The sequence below is a fragment of the Lissotriton vulgaris genome, chromosome 10 (assembly GCF_964263255.1).
Source record: "Lissotriton vulgaris chromosome 10, aLisVul1.2, whole genome shotgun sequence".
Classification (NCBI taxonomy): domain Eukaryota; kingdom Metazoa; phylum Chordata; class Amphibia; order Caudata; family Salamandridae; genus Lissotriton; species Lissotriton vulgaris.
The window spans coordinates 835,110,538-835,129,401 of record NC_141698.1 but is presented as its reverse complement, the minus strand read 5'-3'; the positions used below and the strand labels follow the sequence as shown (position 1 = coordinate 835,129,401).

The window sequence follows — 18,864 nt, the reverse complement described above, 5'->3', positions numbered from 1 at the left end:
ATGCGATCAGGTGACCGTGGCCGGGATGGAGAGCATTAGTTACCCTTTGGAAACAATCTGACGTGCAGATAGCTGCAGGACCAATCCAACAGGCTATTTACGGGCTGCCCTTATTACATACACAGTTGCATGACCTGCAGCTGTACACATCTTATGAGTTCATTACGTATACGGTTATGATGACATATGGTTAGTCATAAATTTGCCAACACCTCCCCAGCAGTGGTACAGCAAGGATGCTGTGAAACCAAAAGCAAGAAAGGAAACTGGGTACACTGGTTGGGAAGTAAAAGCCATTATTGGGGTGCAGTGGAGCCCTGGACCTACTAGCTTCCCGTCACACTGGACTTTCTGCACTTATTATACTAGCCACCATGACCTGAAGTCTCCAATATTGACCACTAGTTTGGACAATACAGCACCACCACAGCATCTCTCAGTGGCACCACAACATCACTGAGCTCCACCACAGCATCAATCTGTGCAACCATTCAACAACTGGTTCAAATATGTTATCTCAATGTTTCAAACTTTATTACAAATGTAACAAAGATGTTAATATTTGACATATGTTCTTGGATTTTCGTCACAATAAAATACACTGAACATAATCTTCACAAATGTTATTTACAAAAGTTTAAGCTATTGCCATTATAAATTACAATAACTTTTATTTATGTATTTATTAAACATTGTTATTTGTAATATCAATACATGCAAGTCATGTAAATACAACACATATTGCATTACAAATGCTATAGGTGTCACGTTTGCGAGAGTTATAACTATTGGCATTGTAAATGACAAAGCTATTAATTTCGCAATTTTCAAAAACAATCAAATAAATGTGTCATTTACAATACCAATAGCTCTAACTATCCTAATATGAGACCTATTGCATTGCAAATGCTTGTTTATTAACCTTATATACCACACTATTACAGCCCCTTTTTTTAATTGCGAGATTTTTTAACTCCTTAGTTCTGTGCAAGTAACACCTTTTGTTAACACATTTAGTTAAACATCTCACCAATCACATTTCCAAGAGTAGGCTAGTTTCCCTTGGATTTAATTATCAATCTTACTAAGACTCTCAAAGGGAAGAGATTACTACCTTTTTTATGTAGACTACCTGAAAATCCATGATTAACTCAAAATGCCATGCTTGAATGAAAATATAATTATTTGGACCACTTTGTTTGCCCTGCTTAAGTATGAACTATGAAATGTCTCATTTACACCTACCATTTTGAAGCTCAAATCAAGAGATCACATTTTCCCCGCCACCAACCAGAGGCAGATAAGGTAACAGAAGGCCACAAGTGCTAATCGTGACCAACGTAATGGAAGCTTTAAACTGAGGGAGGCGCGAGGAAGCACAATAGCAGGAGGAGCATTTTAAAGATCCTAGGAAGCCTTTAGCTTTTTGAAAAAAATGATTTGAAGCAATTGGTTTGCACGTTTATGAATCTGAAATGTCAGCAGCTAAAGCTTGGTGCAACATGGCACGATTGTAGCTAATTGGATTTAGATAAATGTAAAACCACTTAATTTGACACCGTTGGGGCATGTCTTGGGTTCCGCTTAAAGGTTCATGGGTTCCACATGTGGGTGGTGACTTGTGGCCCACTTCTGTTTACTTAAAGCTGATTGCCCTAAATGAATATGCCGTCAGATAAAACAAAAATTGAAATATTTACGATTAAAGTGCATGTGGTCCAGTTTGACAGCCCTAGTGAAGATGAACCAATAAGCTCTTGTGAAAGGTGATCTGGAGGCGAGGTTACGGAAAGCACCTAAAGCTGAACTCTTGTGATGCCTACTGATGTACGAGGGGTACAAAAGGGGGTGTTGATGGACGGAGCATCTGAATCAATCACTCATACCCAGTCAAAAGATCTGGGTTTAATCCATCACCATTCTTTAGCCCACCCTGCCACCCCATTTCAGACATGGCCATATGCAAATCAGTCTGACCCTGTGCCTCATGGGAACAGTCCAGCCCGAACTGCCAAGCCATGTCTTCCCTGGACTGGAAACAAGCTTCCGAGGACCGGTTTCTGGCATTCCAGCCGTCTTCAGCCCGGCTTGCTTGAATCCAGTGGCAAGGTGAGCAAGGGACTCACGTCGGAGCATACCCTGCCACACTTATGACGGCCAAAAGCGGTACGAAAGGGGGTGGTGATGGACGGAGCATCTGAATCAATCAAACACCCAGTCAAAAGACTAAGAGCACCTTGATGGATAAAATCTGATTTGGTAACTTATTTTAACATATCTAACCTTTATAATTTACTTGTGTATTGCAAAGGGCTCACCACTATTCAGAAGCACTTTTGAAAGGGAGTTTAAAAAAATAATAAATAAACTTTTGACCCTTTGGACAAATTAGTATGACTTTTGGCACTAGAGGAACTGACCCAGTGGGAGACTGCTGAATTGACATCTGCTTGAGGAAGGCTTTCTTTCAGACTTCTTGGCCTTGTGTGATCAGTTTGAATTTCTTATGGATGTTTCAGCTTGCAATCCAGCAGACCTGACGGGCTCCACCTAAAGCACCTCTTACGCCTGCTGCTTTACACTCCAATTTCCTACTGTAATCAATTTGCTATATAAAGGGCTCCAGGGTCCATGTAGGGTTTCCTTGTACGTCCCTAAACATACCTTGAGATGGCACTACTGTCTTAGGCTAAGAATGACCGGTCATGCTTTTAACTCCATGCGCGCTAGCGGAATTCCGCTCCTGCGATGAGTTTTTGTAAATCGCACTTTACGTGACGAGCTGGGCTCGTCATCAGCGTGCGAGGAGGCTACGCCATGACGAGCCCAGCTCGTCATCAGCGTGGAAGGGGTTAATAGACATCTGATTCCACGCAACACCAGTTTTACTTTTTTTTAGTTATTTTTTTTACCAACTTTCATTCTGCAAAGGGCATAATTTACTCCTCTGAAAATACAAAAGATTTCCCAGAGTGCCCTCGTCACCATACCACCACAGCCCATCTGACTCCTATGGTCTGGGAATGCTTAACTTTGTGACCGCTCTGGTCACCGCTTCTGGTCTGCTTTCGCTGAATGGCCAGGCAGAATTATTTTATTTGGAAGGGGAGAAACCCTGACCCGAAAGGTCAAAACTCACTACTAGGTTCCTGGACCACTCAGCTGGTGTGCTGAACTATTACCTGAGGCTGGCCATCTTCTGCGCCCCATCTGTGCTGTCCTGGCGCAGGTTGAAGACTGCTCCCTGCACATGAGAAGCGCAGCCTTCACTGTATTCCAGTCTGACCTTTGGGACACCCTTGTACAAGCCCAGAAAGCGGTGTCCTCTCCTAATTGTCTTCCTTGAAGGGCTGTCTTGGCTAGATTGCTGTGCCAGGTCCTTGCACTCTTCTCACCCCCCACACACACTCGCACGATCTCACCTATGCTCCCCTGTGCTGGGCTGCCAAGGAGAATTTGTATTCTTGTAGAGCTAGACCTTATGATACTCCAATTTGGTATCTGTACTGGACCAAATAAACTTCTTGCTAAAGATGCGCTGACCACCCCCAATGACTTTCGTTCTAATTGCATGTTTATGTTTAGACCCCGACATTATGGGCTTTCATTAAACATGGAGTCCGCTACTCTCCTGTAACTGTATTAAATAATGCTGACTTGTTTTTGGTTTAACCCTGTGCAAATCTATGCATAACTGTTTAGTGCTATGACTACACTAAAATCCATAAACGGGAGGGACCTGGCATGAATGGCCAATGCTGTGGCAGCACTTTGAATCAGCTCATCCTGTCGCCTAAGCTGCCTGCTGTATTGCAGCTATACCCTCCGCCCTGCCTTGCAGCAAAGACTTGCGCAGCTGTGGTGAGTGGCTCCTATATTGACTAGGCCAGTTGACCCTGGGACATGCCAACACCAAACCCTGGGCCCCAGCAGAGGCAGCCCCTTGTTTCTCCAGACCCAGGGTTTTGAAGTCCACCTATTGGACAGTGGAACAAGCAGTGTTGCGAGCCCAGACACGTCAAAGGATCTGCTACCTTCGTGATCCTATCCAACGGCTGGTGGGCCACCTCTGATAAGGAGGTCCCAACGGGCTAGCTTTAGGCTGCTAGAGTTTAAAGGCCGGCTGGACCAAGGGAAATGGAGTCCTGGTCTGCCGCTGTATGATCAAGACTGGGAGGGAGGGGCTAACTGGCAACACAGCTCATCAATCTTGCTTGACCAGCCTTGGAGTTGGTTTACCAGTGATATCCTCCCCAGATTGCCTCACTGGCTGCTCATGCGGTCTGCTTCGGAGCCCCCTTACACAGGGCTGTGGTAATCTGGCTAGTTCCTCTGACACCAGGTGCCTATTACCTGTACAGGGCCTATAGTCCAATACCCCTCATGACCAGATGTGGGGATACAATGAGGTTACCGCCTTGCAAACCAATCTACCTCTTAAGTGTCTGAACTTTGAATATTTAGGACTATATAATTTGCAGGACACTGACTTTACACGGAGTCTTGGCCCACCTTCTTGCCAAAATGAGATTTTCGAACGGTGGATAACCTTCCAGGAAACTACTAGGCAGAACTACAAACGTTCACCCCAGACGAGTTTTCCTCCCCCCCCCCCCCCCCCCCCCCCCCTGATTCCAGAAGCTAGTTTCTGCCATCTGCTTTGTGGCCAGGATGTTCCTCCCTCAGTGTTGCCTGGAACAAATTCTGACAAACTAACGATGGAAGATTGGGCATGGCCAACATTCCGGTTGCACTACTGGGCTGCCCAATTAAGCTGTCGTGGGGTGACCCAGCATAACTAGAACTCTCTCCTATACTGGAACTGTCCTGCTCTATGGTGAACCAATCTCACTATAGCAGTCCTTATAAACTGGTGAATGGCCCTTCACAGACTAGAGCGATCTCATTGGTCATAGGGTGAGTTTCATCAAACACAATGGCGCGACTGGAAGGTTTTGGTCTGTGGGATAGAATCTGCATCTCTACTCTGAAGGAGGTTTTGCATAATATCTAGATTTGCTTGTACACACCTGCAAAGCCAGTGCACCCAATTCCGAAATGGGAGTAATGGGTGGGTCCCCTGGAACCTTCTACACACCTTTGACTTGCTCTCCACAAGCCTTACCACCTTTGCAGAGCTTGTCTGATACCTCCCCCAAGTGCCTTGCTGTACACCTGAAGATGAATTGCCATGGATGACTTCGGTCCCACCTACATTATCAGAATAGCCAGCGAGAGTAGATGGTGGTCAAAAATTGGAACCACCAATCTATCGGACATGGGGTTGTCCTTGCAGTAACAATTGCATTTGGAGCACGTGGTGTAACACTATGGGTTGGTTTTGCTGTATATACGTTCTTTAGGTAGAATTTTAATTGCAGTGGGTAAAAACTGGAATGTATTTTGTTCTAATTATGTGTAACTTGGAAGTCCATTATTTTGGGGGAAATGAATTGGGAGGGGTGGGGGAGTTAAAGGTGCATGAAGGGTTGAAATGATCTAATTTTTGGCTTCCATGGGAAATGTATTTCTCCTACAATCCAAACTGCTAAAAGGATTTACACTAAACTTTGCATGAAAGTAGATCATTACTAGGGTCTTGCTTTTGTTTGAGGGTAAACCATCATTCAGTAGTTTTTGAGGTACTAGCATTAAAAGTTGCTAATTGGGCTTTAAAGTATTAAGACGTGTAGAGTTCTGCTGCTTAAAACTTCAAGCTATGATCCATGGGCCCTGTTGGTATATTTTTCCATTTTTGAAAAATGGGATTTTAGGGGTGCCTCCTCCGCAATGGCGGAGCATAGCCCACTGGCTTAAGCCAGCAGGTAAAAAAACCTGTTCTAACATCAGTTTAATTTTCACTGGCTGAGCCAGCATGCAGAGGGAGGGCCAAGACCATGGGAGGAGGGAGGACTGGTTTGTGTTTTTTGCGCCTGTTTGGCCAGCCGTCTTGGGATGGCCAAACGCACACATGCCCATTTAGGTTTCTCCAACTGGGCTGTATTGAACAGCTGGGTTGGAGAAACGTTGACTGTCCTGAGCAGAGCGTCAACCTTGCATGAAGGCAGCGTGGGGATTGCACAGGAAGTCTGCCCCAGTGCCTGATGGGACCAGGAAGAACGCCGAGGTGGCTGGCAGCTTACGGTAAGATCCTTATTAAATAAATGTAAACACCCATGCTCCCTGCACCCGTCCCACCGCTTTCTTTGTGGCTGCCACCACTGTGTGATTGACTAGAGGGGTTTTTTCCCGACCTTGTAACTTGTCTGTTCAAGCTCACTAGTTTCGTAATGTGGAAGGTAAGTGTCTTCAATGGATTCAGGGAGGAAACGCAGAGGTTTGCACAACTCTAGTACTACACCAGGGCAATGCAGGAAGCAAATTGAGTCATAGCCAATAGAAGTACTATGTTAGTGTGATAGCTGTAGTAATAGGCCTCTACATGTTCTAAGCGTGTCTGCTTCCCAGAAAGCACTAGCAGTTCCCTTTTACAATGTAAATTCAACGGCTAACTTCGCGTTTTATGTGGCTAATGCCTGCAGTGGAACAATCAAACGGCCTGCCACGGGTTTTGCTAGTAGTTGTGCTTGGTTTTAATTCCTAATCCATGCTAGTTAACTGCTACTTCAAGTTAGCTCTGGATCAAACTAAACTTTGTCATTGTTTTCTTCTGTTACAGACAAAATTCCTTTCCATGTGAGTCTCTCTCAGAAGAATGATCGTAATGCAACAGACAACATATTTATTAAGGACTTGCCGATATCCTTCACTGTGTACATCAATGACCCGAGCCATTACCTGAATGCTTCGGCTATCTCTTATGACTGGAACTTTGGAGATGGCAGTGGGACATTTGATTCAAATAGTCCTCTTACAATGCACACCTACACCCTTCCAGGGAATTTCAGCCTTAACTTGACCATCAAAGCTGCTGTTCCAGGACCATGTGTGCCTGTGACTACCACTACTGTGCCGCCTCCAACCACTACTGCGACAACCACTACTGGGCCACCACCAACCACTGCTATGCCAACCACTACTGGGCCACCATTAACCACTTCTGGGCCTGTGCCATCCACTGTCAATATATCCTCCCTAGAGCTGGAAGGTAGGTTATATTCATAGAATTCAGAGTTGCCATATGTAACTTCAGCTTAAATTTTATTTGTGCAGGGTTTTACAGTTATTACTTGCTGCAGTTACTCAAGACAGCCCCCGTGGAACTTGAGCTCCCACTTGTTGGAGGTGTGAAGATGTGACTTGCCCAGGGTAATTCCTTAGTCATGATACATCCCCTTATTTCAGTCCTCATCCAGTTTGCTGCAAGTCCAGGGGTGTCCGATGTTTGTCCATAAAGGTGTGCGCTGTATAGCATTTCAGGAGCAGGACGTCTATTTAGATCGCAGCTCGTGTAGCTGTCATGAATGTGACATGCACCATGCCAGGTTCATCTGTGCTGCTACTTGCATGGCATGCTGGCCCTTCTTTTTGAGGATATTTGCGTGCGGTCCACCCATGAGATTTGTTTTGTGCATAAATCGGGAACCTCCGCTTAAGTAAATTGTAGGCCTCTACATTGAGACTTTAACACCTACTTGAACTATTCTTCTCTTCACTCTTCCAGCTGATTTCTGTCGGTGATCTATTCAGTTAACTTTCTCTAACTCCATCTCTACCCCTGCTATGTTGATTAGCATTCCCCCCCCACACAATAACAGCACAGCCTGCTGATTTCAAATGCTTCCACCATTTTCTGTTGGCTTTATGCCCTATCCACCTTTCCATCTCACCATGAAATTAAGTTTGAGGAGAAGGAAGGCGGTTGCTATGAAGCCACAAAGAATGTGTCCGCATCTACCTTTCATGAATACAATTTCCTTTAACAATGGGTGGTCACATAACCCCTCTAGTTTGAGAAGGTCGTAGTGGCGTTCTCTAACAAATGTCCAACTTGCCTCTCTACCACATCCAATTTTCCTAAGCAGGGTTGTCCTTGCACCCCTCCACAAAGTGGGAGCATTGCCCCACTGCTCTGTGCAGTTCAAAAAGGAAATGCAATAACATTATCATCTTCTGATCCTGGTTGGGCTGACGGGGCTGGACGTCACGGGAACAGGGGGGGGGAGGAGTGGTGGCACTCGTAACTACGCATGACAGGCCTTCTGGGTCGGCCAAAAATCTGGCACCATTTGCGTTTTCTCCACCAGCTGTAATACACAACCTGGGTGGAGAACATTCCCAGCCTCCCGAACCACTGGGCTCAGACCAATCACAATGCTCCTGCAGCACAGCATTGATTGGCTAGGATCCTGGGAGCTTCCTAGTTCCTACTTCCTTCCTGCTCCTGGACTCGCCAAAGGAAGCAGAGGAAGCAGACCGTATTGAGAAGTTAGGGTTTTTCTTCATTTACCCCCTCTCCACAGCAGCCACTACTGTTCCTCCCACCCCCTGCTACGAAGTGTTGTCCTTCTACTTCACCCTGCTAGATATATTTTTACTGTGCAGAATTGCCACAGGATCCCGAAACCGTATCTAATGAGCCATCTTGTTATAGCTACTAGCCCACTCCCTGTGTAACCACTTTTCCAGCTTGTGCTGCTGATACCCTGGTCCCTGCCTTTAACCCCTGTTCTTTGTACAGACGAACAAAGTGAGCCCTGTTTATCCTCTAGTTGACACACTGCCAAACTGAGAATAGGGCCTGGAGGGGTGATGGATGGTAGTATGTTCAAACAAGCGATTAGGGGAGCTGGTGGTTTGACGTGTCAATTTGTGGTGCTGCTTCCATTGGCATTTCCACCATGCCAGATTCCGATCTATACCATAAACCTTTCAAGCTAGTTTGTCCTTTGACCCTGGTTGGCCAATAAACCTGTAGAAACTGCTACAATCTATTTATTCCTCAGGTATCAGATGCGGTCTGGTATAGGGTGCTCTGTTAGTGTCCACTGACCCTACTCTTGATGAGGACTGTTCATAAATGCGTTTTTTTGGGGGGGGTCAACATTTTTAATTATGGACCGTTTACTACTCGGATGGAAACGGAGGCCATAACAAATATTCCATAATGTTTTTTATGTATATTGTCAGCCAAAACTTCCACTTGATTTCTTTGTTTTTTTTTCTTTCTTTTTTTTCTCAACACATAAGCATTACAACTCCGATCACAAAGCGGTAATCTGGGGAGTAATGAGTTTGGCTATATAGGCTGACCTGGTTCAATATTTTATGGCCATTTGAGATTTCTTATTTTTCCTCACTGCCTGATGCTTACACCAAGAAAAATATGTAGGGTTCACATAGATACTGTAGGAAAGTGGTAAGGCAAGGTAGCCTTGTTGTGTTATATTACAATACCCCAAAGATGCTCTTTTGATTCCTAGGAGTGTTTTTAAGGATTTATTAGGGAGTTTCAAAAGGCAGTCTCGCTTTACGGGAGTAACGTTTGTTAAGCATTTCAGAGTACCAACATGGAATAGAAGTAATTGGCACAACTTAATCTGACACACATTTATAAAAAAAATAGTCTGCTCTTCTTTAAACACCAGAATGAATTGAATAGTTTACATATAACAGGAGTTGTAGATTTTTGAAGCAGTATTCAATCAATGCTGTAAAACGCATAGACTAGTTGATTTTGCCATCGGCCACAATGTTACGGAGTGACAATCAGTCACTGGCAGATCCTGTTATTTGGAACCCTTGGAGTTAGTGAGGTAGGCCCCAGGACACGGCCACAAGTCAGTAATTTATTTTTTACTGCTTATATGAGGAGTGTGTGGGATGGTTCCCAGATTTGAGAACTATCCTTGGCTAGTTTTTGGCTCTTTTGGCGGTGACGGAAGAAGCTAGAGCTGTGCTGGACCAGGGAGGTAAGGCTGCCATCATACTATTTGACCTCAGTGCCGCGTTTGACACGGTCAACCACTCTACACTATTACATCGGCTGAGTGGTCTGGGCGTGTCGGGCGCAGCCTTGGAATGGCTTACCTCCTTCCTGGAGGATAGATTCTTCCAGGTGTTTGAGGGCGAGTCGGTCTCCCCTAAGCAACCTTAGTTGTGGGGTACCCCAGGGCTCCTCCCTGAGCCCCACTCTTTTTAACGCCTATATGTAGCCGCTAGAGAGGATAGTCCATCCCTTCGGTGTGCGTATTGTTACCTACGCAGATGACACCCAACTGGTGGTCTCCCTTGACCGCTCAGCAGGATCATCTTCCACCTTATGTCCCTGCCTAGAGGCTGTTGCCAGATGGATGCAATCCTCATACCTCAAGCTTAAAGGGGAGAAAACCGATATTATGCCAATGGGCAACCCCTCTCCATCTGCCCTAGCATCAATCTCTTGGCCCGCCTCCTCCCAAACCCCAGATTAAGAGCCTGGGAATCTGGCTGGACAAAGCGCTTGATTTCTCAGCCCAAGCCACTAAAACTGCCTCCACTTGCATCGGGATGATGAAAATGCTCCGTAAGGTGCTTCCCCTGCTACAATTCCAGGCTAGGAGGATCATGGTCCAGGCCCTGGTCCTCTCGCCTGGATTATGGGAATGCCCTTTATATGGGAGCCCCAGCAGCAGTGACCCATAGGCTTCAAGTCACACAACTGTGCTGCCCGTTTACTGTACAACATCCCCCGCTGGCAGTCAGCTAAGAAAGCTCTGAAAGAACTTTATTGGCTCCCAGTAGTGGCCAGAGTGCAGTTCAAGACCATGTGCGTTGTGCACTAATCTTTTCACCGCACTGGCCCGGCAATTCTGCACCCTATGCACCGTCCAGAGCCTTGCGCTCTAGTTCTCTACAACTTGTAACCGCCACCAAAATTAACAAAGCCCGTTGGGGTGGATGTTCCTTTTATCATACCACGGCCAAGCTTTGGAACTCCCCCCCTCTCCCTTTGAGAAATCAATAACCACATGTCCTTCAGAAAGGCTTTAAAAACGCACTTGTTGGCAAAAACGTGCTGATCTACCCTGAGCCCGCCACTAGCATTCAGTCTAAAGTGCTGCGAGGCCTCCGGGTAGTTACGCGCTATATAAGTGCAATTTTGATTTCTTTTCATTTCTAGTGAAAAGAACAGCACATTTTCTGGAACGTCACAGGGTCCAGGGAAGTAACATATTGGCCTGAAACTTTGAGGCAGGCAAGACTGATTCCACAATGCACTTGACCACCTGTCTAGATTTAGCGATGTGGGAACTAGGAGCGAAGCTGCAGCTAATCTGCTCGAGGTGACCACATCCAGTGGTGTAGGTCACCTTTTCTACCCAGAACTCACTAATTCATCCTTCCTAATGGCCGAATTCGATTTTAGGTGTATAGAACCGGCTGCCCTCCTTGGTGTGGCCAGCCATCCTGGAGGTATGACTGTTCCATTGCTCCTTTCAAGCTTTGCCCAGGTGCAAATGTACCTAGGGCATGGTGAAGGCTATGTCTTCCACTGAGGGGCCACCCTGATGCAGATCGGAGGCAGTGCAGCCTTTGAAGATCACTTCCTTGTTGTGCCACTGGCCTGCTTGGGGGGGAGGGGGGGGTATAACCTTCCAAGTCTTGTCTGACTTCTGGGAGTGATTACACTGCCTGGCAGGAGGTCAATTCTTTGACGGCAGATGTGGGAAAGCATGTGCTGATTACTCTGAGCACAGTACAGCTAAGGACAACAAGGTGGGCACAGTACAGCTGAGGACAACCAGGTGGGCAACTTCAAAGGTGGTGTCACCCAGGGCATAATTGTCAGGAGTGATATGTCCTGCTTGGTATCAAATGCCTTATTTTAGAGGTGCCATAATAGAACTGCCAATCAAGTGACCAATTGGCATTCCATGTTGAATGGACCGCTAACACTTACAGTAGTTTCAAATGGTTGACACCGCTATAGGGACATATAGGCTCTTTTGTGTCCTCCCCTTTAATGTACTGCATCCAGCCTCTATGTTCCTTACATATATTAAAGGCTGTGTATGTACCCCACATAGTAAGGCCAGTCTAGTTCTGTTAGCACTGCTCCAACAGTCTGCAATGACAGGCCTGCTGACAATAGTTTGCTTTGGTCACCAAAGGTGTTACAAAACCGTGCTGCAGCCTTGGGCATCACTGGTACCATATTCTAGGGACTTAGAAGGGGGTGAAGTCTTTGCCAATTTGGGGATTTAAACGTCTCATACAAGTTTTAGGGGTGGGCACAAGCGTCAGGACAGCAGGTTCAGTGTACTATCAGTCATAACAGCATTTGGAGCAAAAAGTGGGGGGGTGACTATACAAAAAGGAGCACTTTCCTACACTTACAGGTTATCCAGGAGCACTGCACATGTCTTAACTGTTGAAACCAGCTTTTCAATATAGCAAACTTCATTCAACCTGACCTGATGCTAAGGTTTCTTGATATTGAGCATGAATGCATCTAACTGCACAATCTAGGTGGTTTGTATGTAGGAGTGAGCTGCTGCAGTTTATTTCGTTAAAGCTTTATTATTTGGAGCACTTTGAGTGAGCTGGAGTTGGGACAAATCTCCCCAGTTGTGGTAAGCTGTTTGGTTCAGTGGTGCAAATGGTCTGTCCTAGCTGCAGTGGCGTAGATAGACCAAAGACAGCCCTGGGCGGTACCTGCGTTTGTTGCCCTGCGTCGGGACTCCTTGGGGGGGGGGGGGGGTTATTGGAGGCTGATTGCTGCCCGGGGACAGTGCCACACTGAAGACTGCAGGTGAGAGCTGGGGGAACGGAATTTTGTCACCCCCTCATTGACATCCAGGGTGGCCCTCTCCCACCGCACCCCCTTCCTATGCCACTGCCTAGCTGCACTCTAGAAAACAATCTAGCCGAGGTGTCTGATTCTGTTGTATGATATGACTGAGCCCACAGTGACAACTGCCCACAATTTTACTAAGCTGCTACACGTTAACCAGGCAAAAGCAGAACCATCTTTGATTTGAGCAGCCTGCTTTGGAAATTGCAGGACTGACTTATCCTGGGAAGGTCGGCTCCTAAAGAGCTTGCCTTCTAAACTGACTGGGCTCCTGACTTTGTCACTTTTGTACACCTTGCTGAGCAGTTCATTAGGCTGATAACCATTCAATGATCCTTTTTTCAATGTGTTCAAAACGCCTGACCTTTCTCCTTGTCCTATAAGCCTCATCGCCAGGGTTTCTAATTGGGTCCTTGTTCAGCGCCTCTGAGCTACTCCCCCCCCCCCCCCCCCCCCTCCCACCCTCCCACCCCCCTCTCCCTCCTGACCCGTTGAGATTCCTGAATGAGGAAGGATACTGCACTGGGGCAGCTTAGTCCCATTCACCTTCGATTAAATCTTTGGCCGATGAGCCCCTTAATTCTACTCCACGTGGTGTGATGGGAAAAGCAAACCACTGGGGCACTAGGTGCAGTTTTTTTTTTAGGGGTTTCTCAGGAATGTCCATAAGAGTAACCTGCTACCCTAACTCACCTATTGATGCTTCTGTAGAGAGCATGTGTGGTGTAAATGCAACACTGTTCTGCCTTGTCTTGAAGCCCGTCTCCTTATGGCATTAGTACACCTTTGTGCAATATATAACCAAGCATTGCACTAGACCAAGATTTGAAATATGTACAAACTGGTACTTGTAACATTTGAGGTACAGTAGTGTTTGTGTACCCTGTTATTACATTGCCAACAGTAGGTGCTGCTATCCATGCAGTGTAGTGAATTCTCTAGCAACAATGTGCCTACTTTACCGATTGGTGTCATTGGTCATGTTAGATTCCAGCTTCAAAGAGCCACACCTGTATCTTGGGGTTACCTTAGGAGTGAAGCATTGAACTCGTGGCTGCTGGGTCATGCTGTGGATTACAAATATAATACTTTATTCTACCACTATAATTGGCATTTGACTTTTGGTGATAGCCTACCATTGTGTTGCACCAGAGATTTGCTTCTCTATTGCCATTGGTGGGTCCACACAGCTCTAGTATTGGTAACTTAATTGGGCTGCTCACCTGTTGCTCTGGGTGACTGGCATCCCTCGGCTAGAAGTGTGAAATGGTGAATGCCACTCTGGATACAGTTCAGGGGTGAGGACTACTTCGTCTGTCATTGGGCATAAGCGCATATGTGTTATGTTCTTGTAACTGACCTTCAGGACATATCATGCCCACTAGAAGTAAAGTGGACTGGTGAAATGTAAGTGCTGGGCTATCCTGTACTGAGGCCTACCAGTGGGTGGGGCTTGGATGGTGGGATTGGGTGTTCTGGGGTAATCACTTGGGGAATAAACCGAACCCTCTTGGAAGCTAATGCTCATTTGAATGAGTATTTGCTTATACTTCGATCTCGGGTGTCTGGTACCTTTTTTGTAGGGAGAATTTCTTTCCTTGCGTTTTGGGAGGGTTGTTTTGCAAACATCTCCTATTGAACGTTCAGATCTGTATACAGGAGGCGGTATTTGGCGATTTTGTTGATTCATGCTTCCTATGGAAGAGCCTCACTTGCCTGTGTTGATGATGGTAGCATGCTCTTCTCTTTATTTTAGAACTCTTTGAAGTGGTCAACCCCGAGAGAGTCCAGATTGCACCAGCTGGAACCTCCAGTCCTTCAACTCCTGCTGTTGAATGCGTCATCTACAGATATGGGTATTATTCCAGCAACATCACCATTGTAGGTACGACTTCTGGACCTTGTGGGTTATGGTTGCACTTTGAGACTAGAGGAGCGGTGCAAGCTGCTGCAAGCAAGAGTATTCACAGATAAGTTTACATGAGGCCGGTATGATACTACTAGGAGACCTTGGAGAGCCGCCCTAAGCAGTCACTAGTCTTTCATTGGCTATAGAATATAAACTGGACTCTTAGATGGACCATTCTGCACCTTGGGAAGAAAGACTTAAAGTTGTACTGACTGCTTTAATTTCTTTAACTTTAGTCTAGGTTTACTGGTTTAATATAAACTGAATTTATACTAAGTTATCAATTAGCCATCCAAACCACAGCTTTTTTAGGTTGGTAAACTAAGTAAGGGAGAATTCTGACCCTTCCCATTGAGGCCTGAAGGAGAGTAGATTGCCTAGTGACTGAACGATATATGTGTCCTTGGCAAAGGTGGGCTATGCACATCCACTAAAAGCATTCTTTGCCTCATTACCTCCTTGTTTGCCCTGTTCACTGTTTTGATTTGTGAAAAGAAAAAAAACCTAACTAAGGGTAAATCAAATGTTCTGCATGTTTATAACTTCAGATGAAATGAGCAGTCGACACTGGCTAATGCTGCCAGTTCTGTATAGTCCACCTTTTGATGCTGATAGACTATTTTGAATGTGTTCAAAGGTTGCATGATTTGTATGTCACCAAGTAGCCCTCCATAGTTTTCTACCCCATTCCTGCATGATAAAAAATATTCAAAATGGCGCAACTATCATATTTACATTAGAGCGTGAACTCTAAATTGTCTTTATGCAACTCTTGTTTTCTAAAGATGCAACTTTTGTTTTCTAAAGAGTTAGAGTAGACTAACGCCCTTCTCACTAGTGTACATGTAACACCTGTTACAAAATGCTACCTGCCAATCAAAAGTAAGGTGGGTGAAATTGTGGTGGTACACAATGTGGGTACTACTGTGGCTTGTATTACACTGTACCACATGCCTTGTTTAGGCATCTGTAGGATTGTTCTCACCAGGGGTGCTGGAATTCTGATGCATGGTAGTGCTGCCAGTAGTGTCTGCTCATGACTGTCTTGTTTCTGTTGTAGAGGGAATTCTGGAAATGAATATCCTTCAAAGCACTGGAGCTGAGATGGCCACAGCACTGGTTGACTCGAATATTGTCTTCATTGTACGCTGCCAAGGCAGGTATGTACTGATTCAAACCGGCCCTGCTCTGGGTAAAGTCCTGGACCTTAATCCTGCCTCATCTGCCCTGGGCAAGAGACTAGCTGCCTGCTTGGACTGGTTTTGGTTGCTAATGGAGTCACTTGGCAGTGGGGCTGCATGTCTGTTTATCCTGATGTATGTCGCAGATTGCGGTTCCTCAGTCAGAACTATGGAGAACATATGGAGCACTTATAATTCAGGGTTATATTTAGGTCCAGCCTGCTGCATGCTGTATAGAATTGAAGCTCCAACCATATTTAAATAAACAAGTGAGGGACTTTTTTTAAGGATCAATCTTGGTCCCCCAGATGTACTCAAAACAAGAGTGTGCCTTAGGAGAAGAGCAAGGATGAAGAATCAAATTTGGTTTTTTAGAAAGCCCTCACTCACCAACCTGGTTGGTGACATGCTTCATCGGGCCCCACCAGGAAGGTTCAGTACCTCCCCAGTGTGCTTTGGACACCAGAATTACTGCAGAACTGGTTGGTAATTCTGAGTGGCAAGTGACTGAAGTGAGCTTAAAAGTGTCTGGGTTGGGTCAAATTTTTATCTGCCCATCAGGCACGGATAAAAACAGTGAGCGATGTATGTGCTGGATAGATTGTTCAGCAATGTCTCACTGAACAATCTATCCACTGCATACATCGCTCACTCTGTTTTTATCCGTGCCTGGTGGGCCGACTAATACAATTATTTTGGGTCACAACCCAGACACTTAAACTCCCTTCAGTCACTTGCACTTGCCACTCAGACCATTACCAATCCGTTCCGCAGTAATTCTGTTGAAGCACACTGGGGAGGTACTCAACCTTCCTGGTGGGGCCTGATGAAGCATGTCACCAACCAGGTTGATGAGTGAGGGCTTTCTGAAGAATCAATGTTGATTCTTCATCCTTGCTCTTCTCTTAAGAAGGCGCACTTTTGTTTTGGCTCTAGCCATATTTGTCATGGGCCTTTGTAAATGCTGGCTTCTGATTCCTTAAGCTTGTGAGTCCCTCCTTCGTACCGCCTCGTCTATTTGTAACCTCCCATGAGGACTTGCCCTTTTATTCCAATTGTTACATGGTATGTCTTAGTCTGTAAGCACTCATTTCTTTAATGAGTTTCTCCTACTGCAGGCATAACATGCTTTCCTGCAACATTCAGTGCACCATGCACGCTTTCTGAGCAGCCCGGGACAATGGCAGCTGCTTATTTCAATAGGTATCGCATTTACAAGAGTTTGAGCTATTGGCTTTGTAAATGACAATGCTTTATATTTGTATTGATTAGCAAAATGGATAAAAAGGTATTGTCATTTACAATGCCAATAGCTTAAACTCTCGCAAATGTGAGACCTATTGCATTGCAAATGCTTAATTTTTGCTTATATTTTTTCAGCATTCCCAAGGATGCCTGCACTGTCATTTCGGACTCCACGTGCATGGTGCCTCAGGGAACAGTATGTGACCAGGTAGCCCCCACCACCGACGAGTGTCTGCTGACTCTGCATCGGTCATTCAGCGCACCTGGCACCTACTGCGTGAATGTTACCTTAAGTGATGATGCGAGCCAGGTCCTTGGAGGTATAATGGTGTCTGTGCAGGATGGTGAGTGCTCCAGATGACCAATCTCATTGTATTCTTGACTAGTGTGGGCGGTGGTGGCTGGGACTCCATGTGATGCAAGGTGCAGCCTTATTGAGAGGTGGGGTTGAGGGCTTTGCTTCCTTTAATAACCTCACTAGTGAATAGCATGGAGTGGAATAGCTGGGTGACTGCCGCATTGAACTAATGTCTAATGTAATTCTGTCTCAGGGTCTGGAAGCGCACGAACAGCGACGGCTGCTCTCTTGACTCTAGCCATCTTGGTGGTTCTGGTTGCAGTAGTAGCTGTCCTACTGATCAAGTAAGTGTTGCTTATCCACGTTCACAGCGTTTGGCAGTGTGGTTTCTGGTTGATTTGTGGTATTAAAAGTGCCTTTCTACTTGCAGGCGATACAAACAATACAAACCCATTGAAAGTGCTGGTGACAACACGCCCGGTGAGGGCCTTGGGGTGCATTTCAGCAACATGAAGGCTGTCTTCATAAACCGGAAGAACGAGAGCCGCCCCCTGCTGAAGGGCAAAGATGGAATCATATAAAAGACCTGGAGACATTCTGCACTTGCAGCACCGAGGGACAGACTGAAGCACTGTAATTCAAGCTTGGCGTGAAACAAAAGCTGCTTAACCAGCCTGCATCTATAGCACTTGCACTACTGAATACTCTTAATTGGTTCTCTAAGAACCAAATGTTCATGAGGTTAAAAGTAAAACCTTTTCTTAAAGTCTTGGTTATTTTTTTTGTCTTAAATTTGTGTCCATAGTGGAAATGGGTATGAGTGGAAAGGTCATTTGGTGTGAGTGCTTACAGCTGTGGGGGACTGTGCCTCAAACTGTTGCCAGGAAGTCATGACGCTGTAACTGTCAGCGTGCGGAGTAGCCTACATACGTATAGAACCAATACAACCCTTCAACTTGCAAAAAAGCTAATGTCGAGCGATGATGCCCCTGAAGTATTCATGTAACTATTTAGTGTACGTCTCCATGATGGTGACATAACAAATAGTGGCTGCTACCTCGTGGTTGAAGACATGGTTTTTAAAACCGGCCCGGCTAGTCCTTTGACGTTGATGCCTTGTAGGCGTTCCTTGAAAGCCTGGATGTTTTCATTGGGAAGTTGACTCTGGGGTGTGGCTCGCCTGTGTTTACAGGCACAGGCGGAGTCCCTAAAAACAAAGCTGTACATGTATGTGCTTCTGGCTAGGCCTTTTGCAAGGCTGTGTGGGGGGTCCCCTCTACCTCTACCTCTTAAAAGCTCTTCTGCCTGGTTTGGAGGCACTTGTCACTGCTGGTCTAGCAGGGGAAGATGCTTCACATAGCTGGGGACTGGGGTCCTAGTGACACCACTAATGGGTGGATGAAGCCTGCAAGAATCAAGCAGTTACATTTTCTTTTTTACAGTGGTAGGGAACGTTTTTTAGAATAATGGAATGACAAGTGCCAGGATGTAGCTG

The 18,864-nt window shown here is 45.8% G+C and overlaps 1 protein-coding gene across 1 annotated transcript in view; it reads left to right on the top strand.

The window, feature by feature from the left end:
• The window catches only part of LOC147688860 (protein QNR-71-like), a 40,112-nt gene extending 21,977 nt beyond the window's left edge, over positions 1-18,135 (top strand). The window contains exons 6-11 of the mRNA XM_086941763.1: positions 6,680-7,108; positions 14,493-14,621; positions 15,706-15,805; positions 17,207-17,415; positions 17,623-17,713; positions 17,800-18,135. Coding sequence (XP_086797889.1) covers positions 6,680-7,108; positions 14,493-14,621; positions 15,706-15,805; positions 17,207-17,415; positions 17,623-17,713; positions 17,800-17,950 — 1,109 coding nt within the window. The 3' untranslated portion in view covers positions 17,951-18,135. The remainder of the gene's footprint in view (positions 1-6,679; positions 7,109-14,492; positions 14,622-15,705; positions 15,806-17,206; positions 17,416-17,622; positions 17,714-17,799) is intronic.
• The last annotated feature ends 729 nt before the right edge of the window (positions 18,136-18,864 follow it).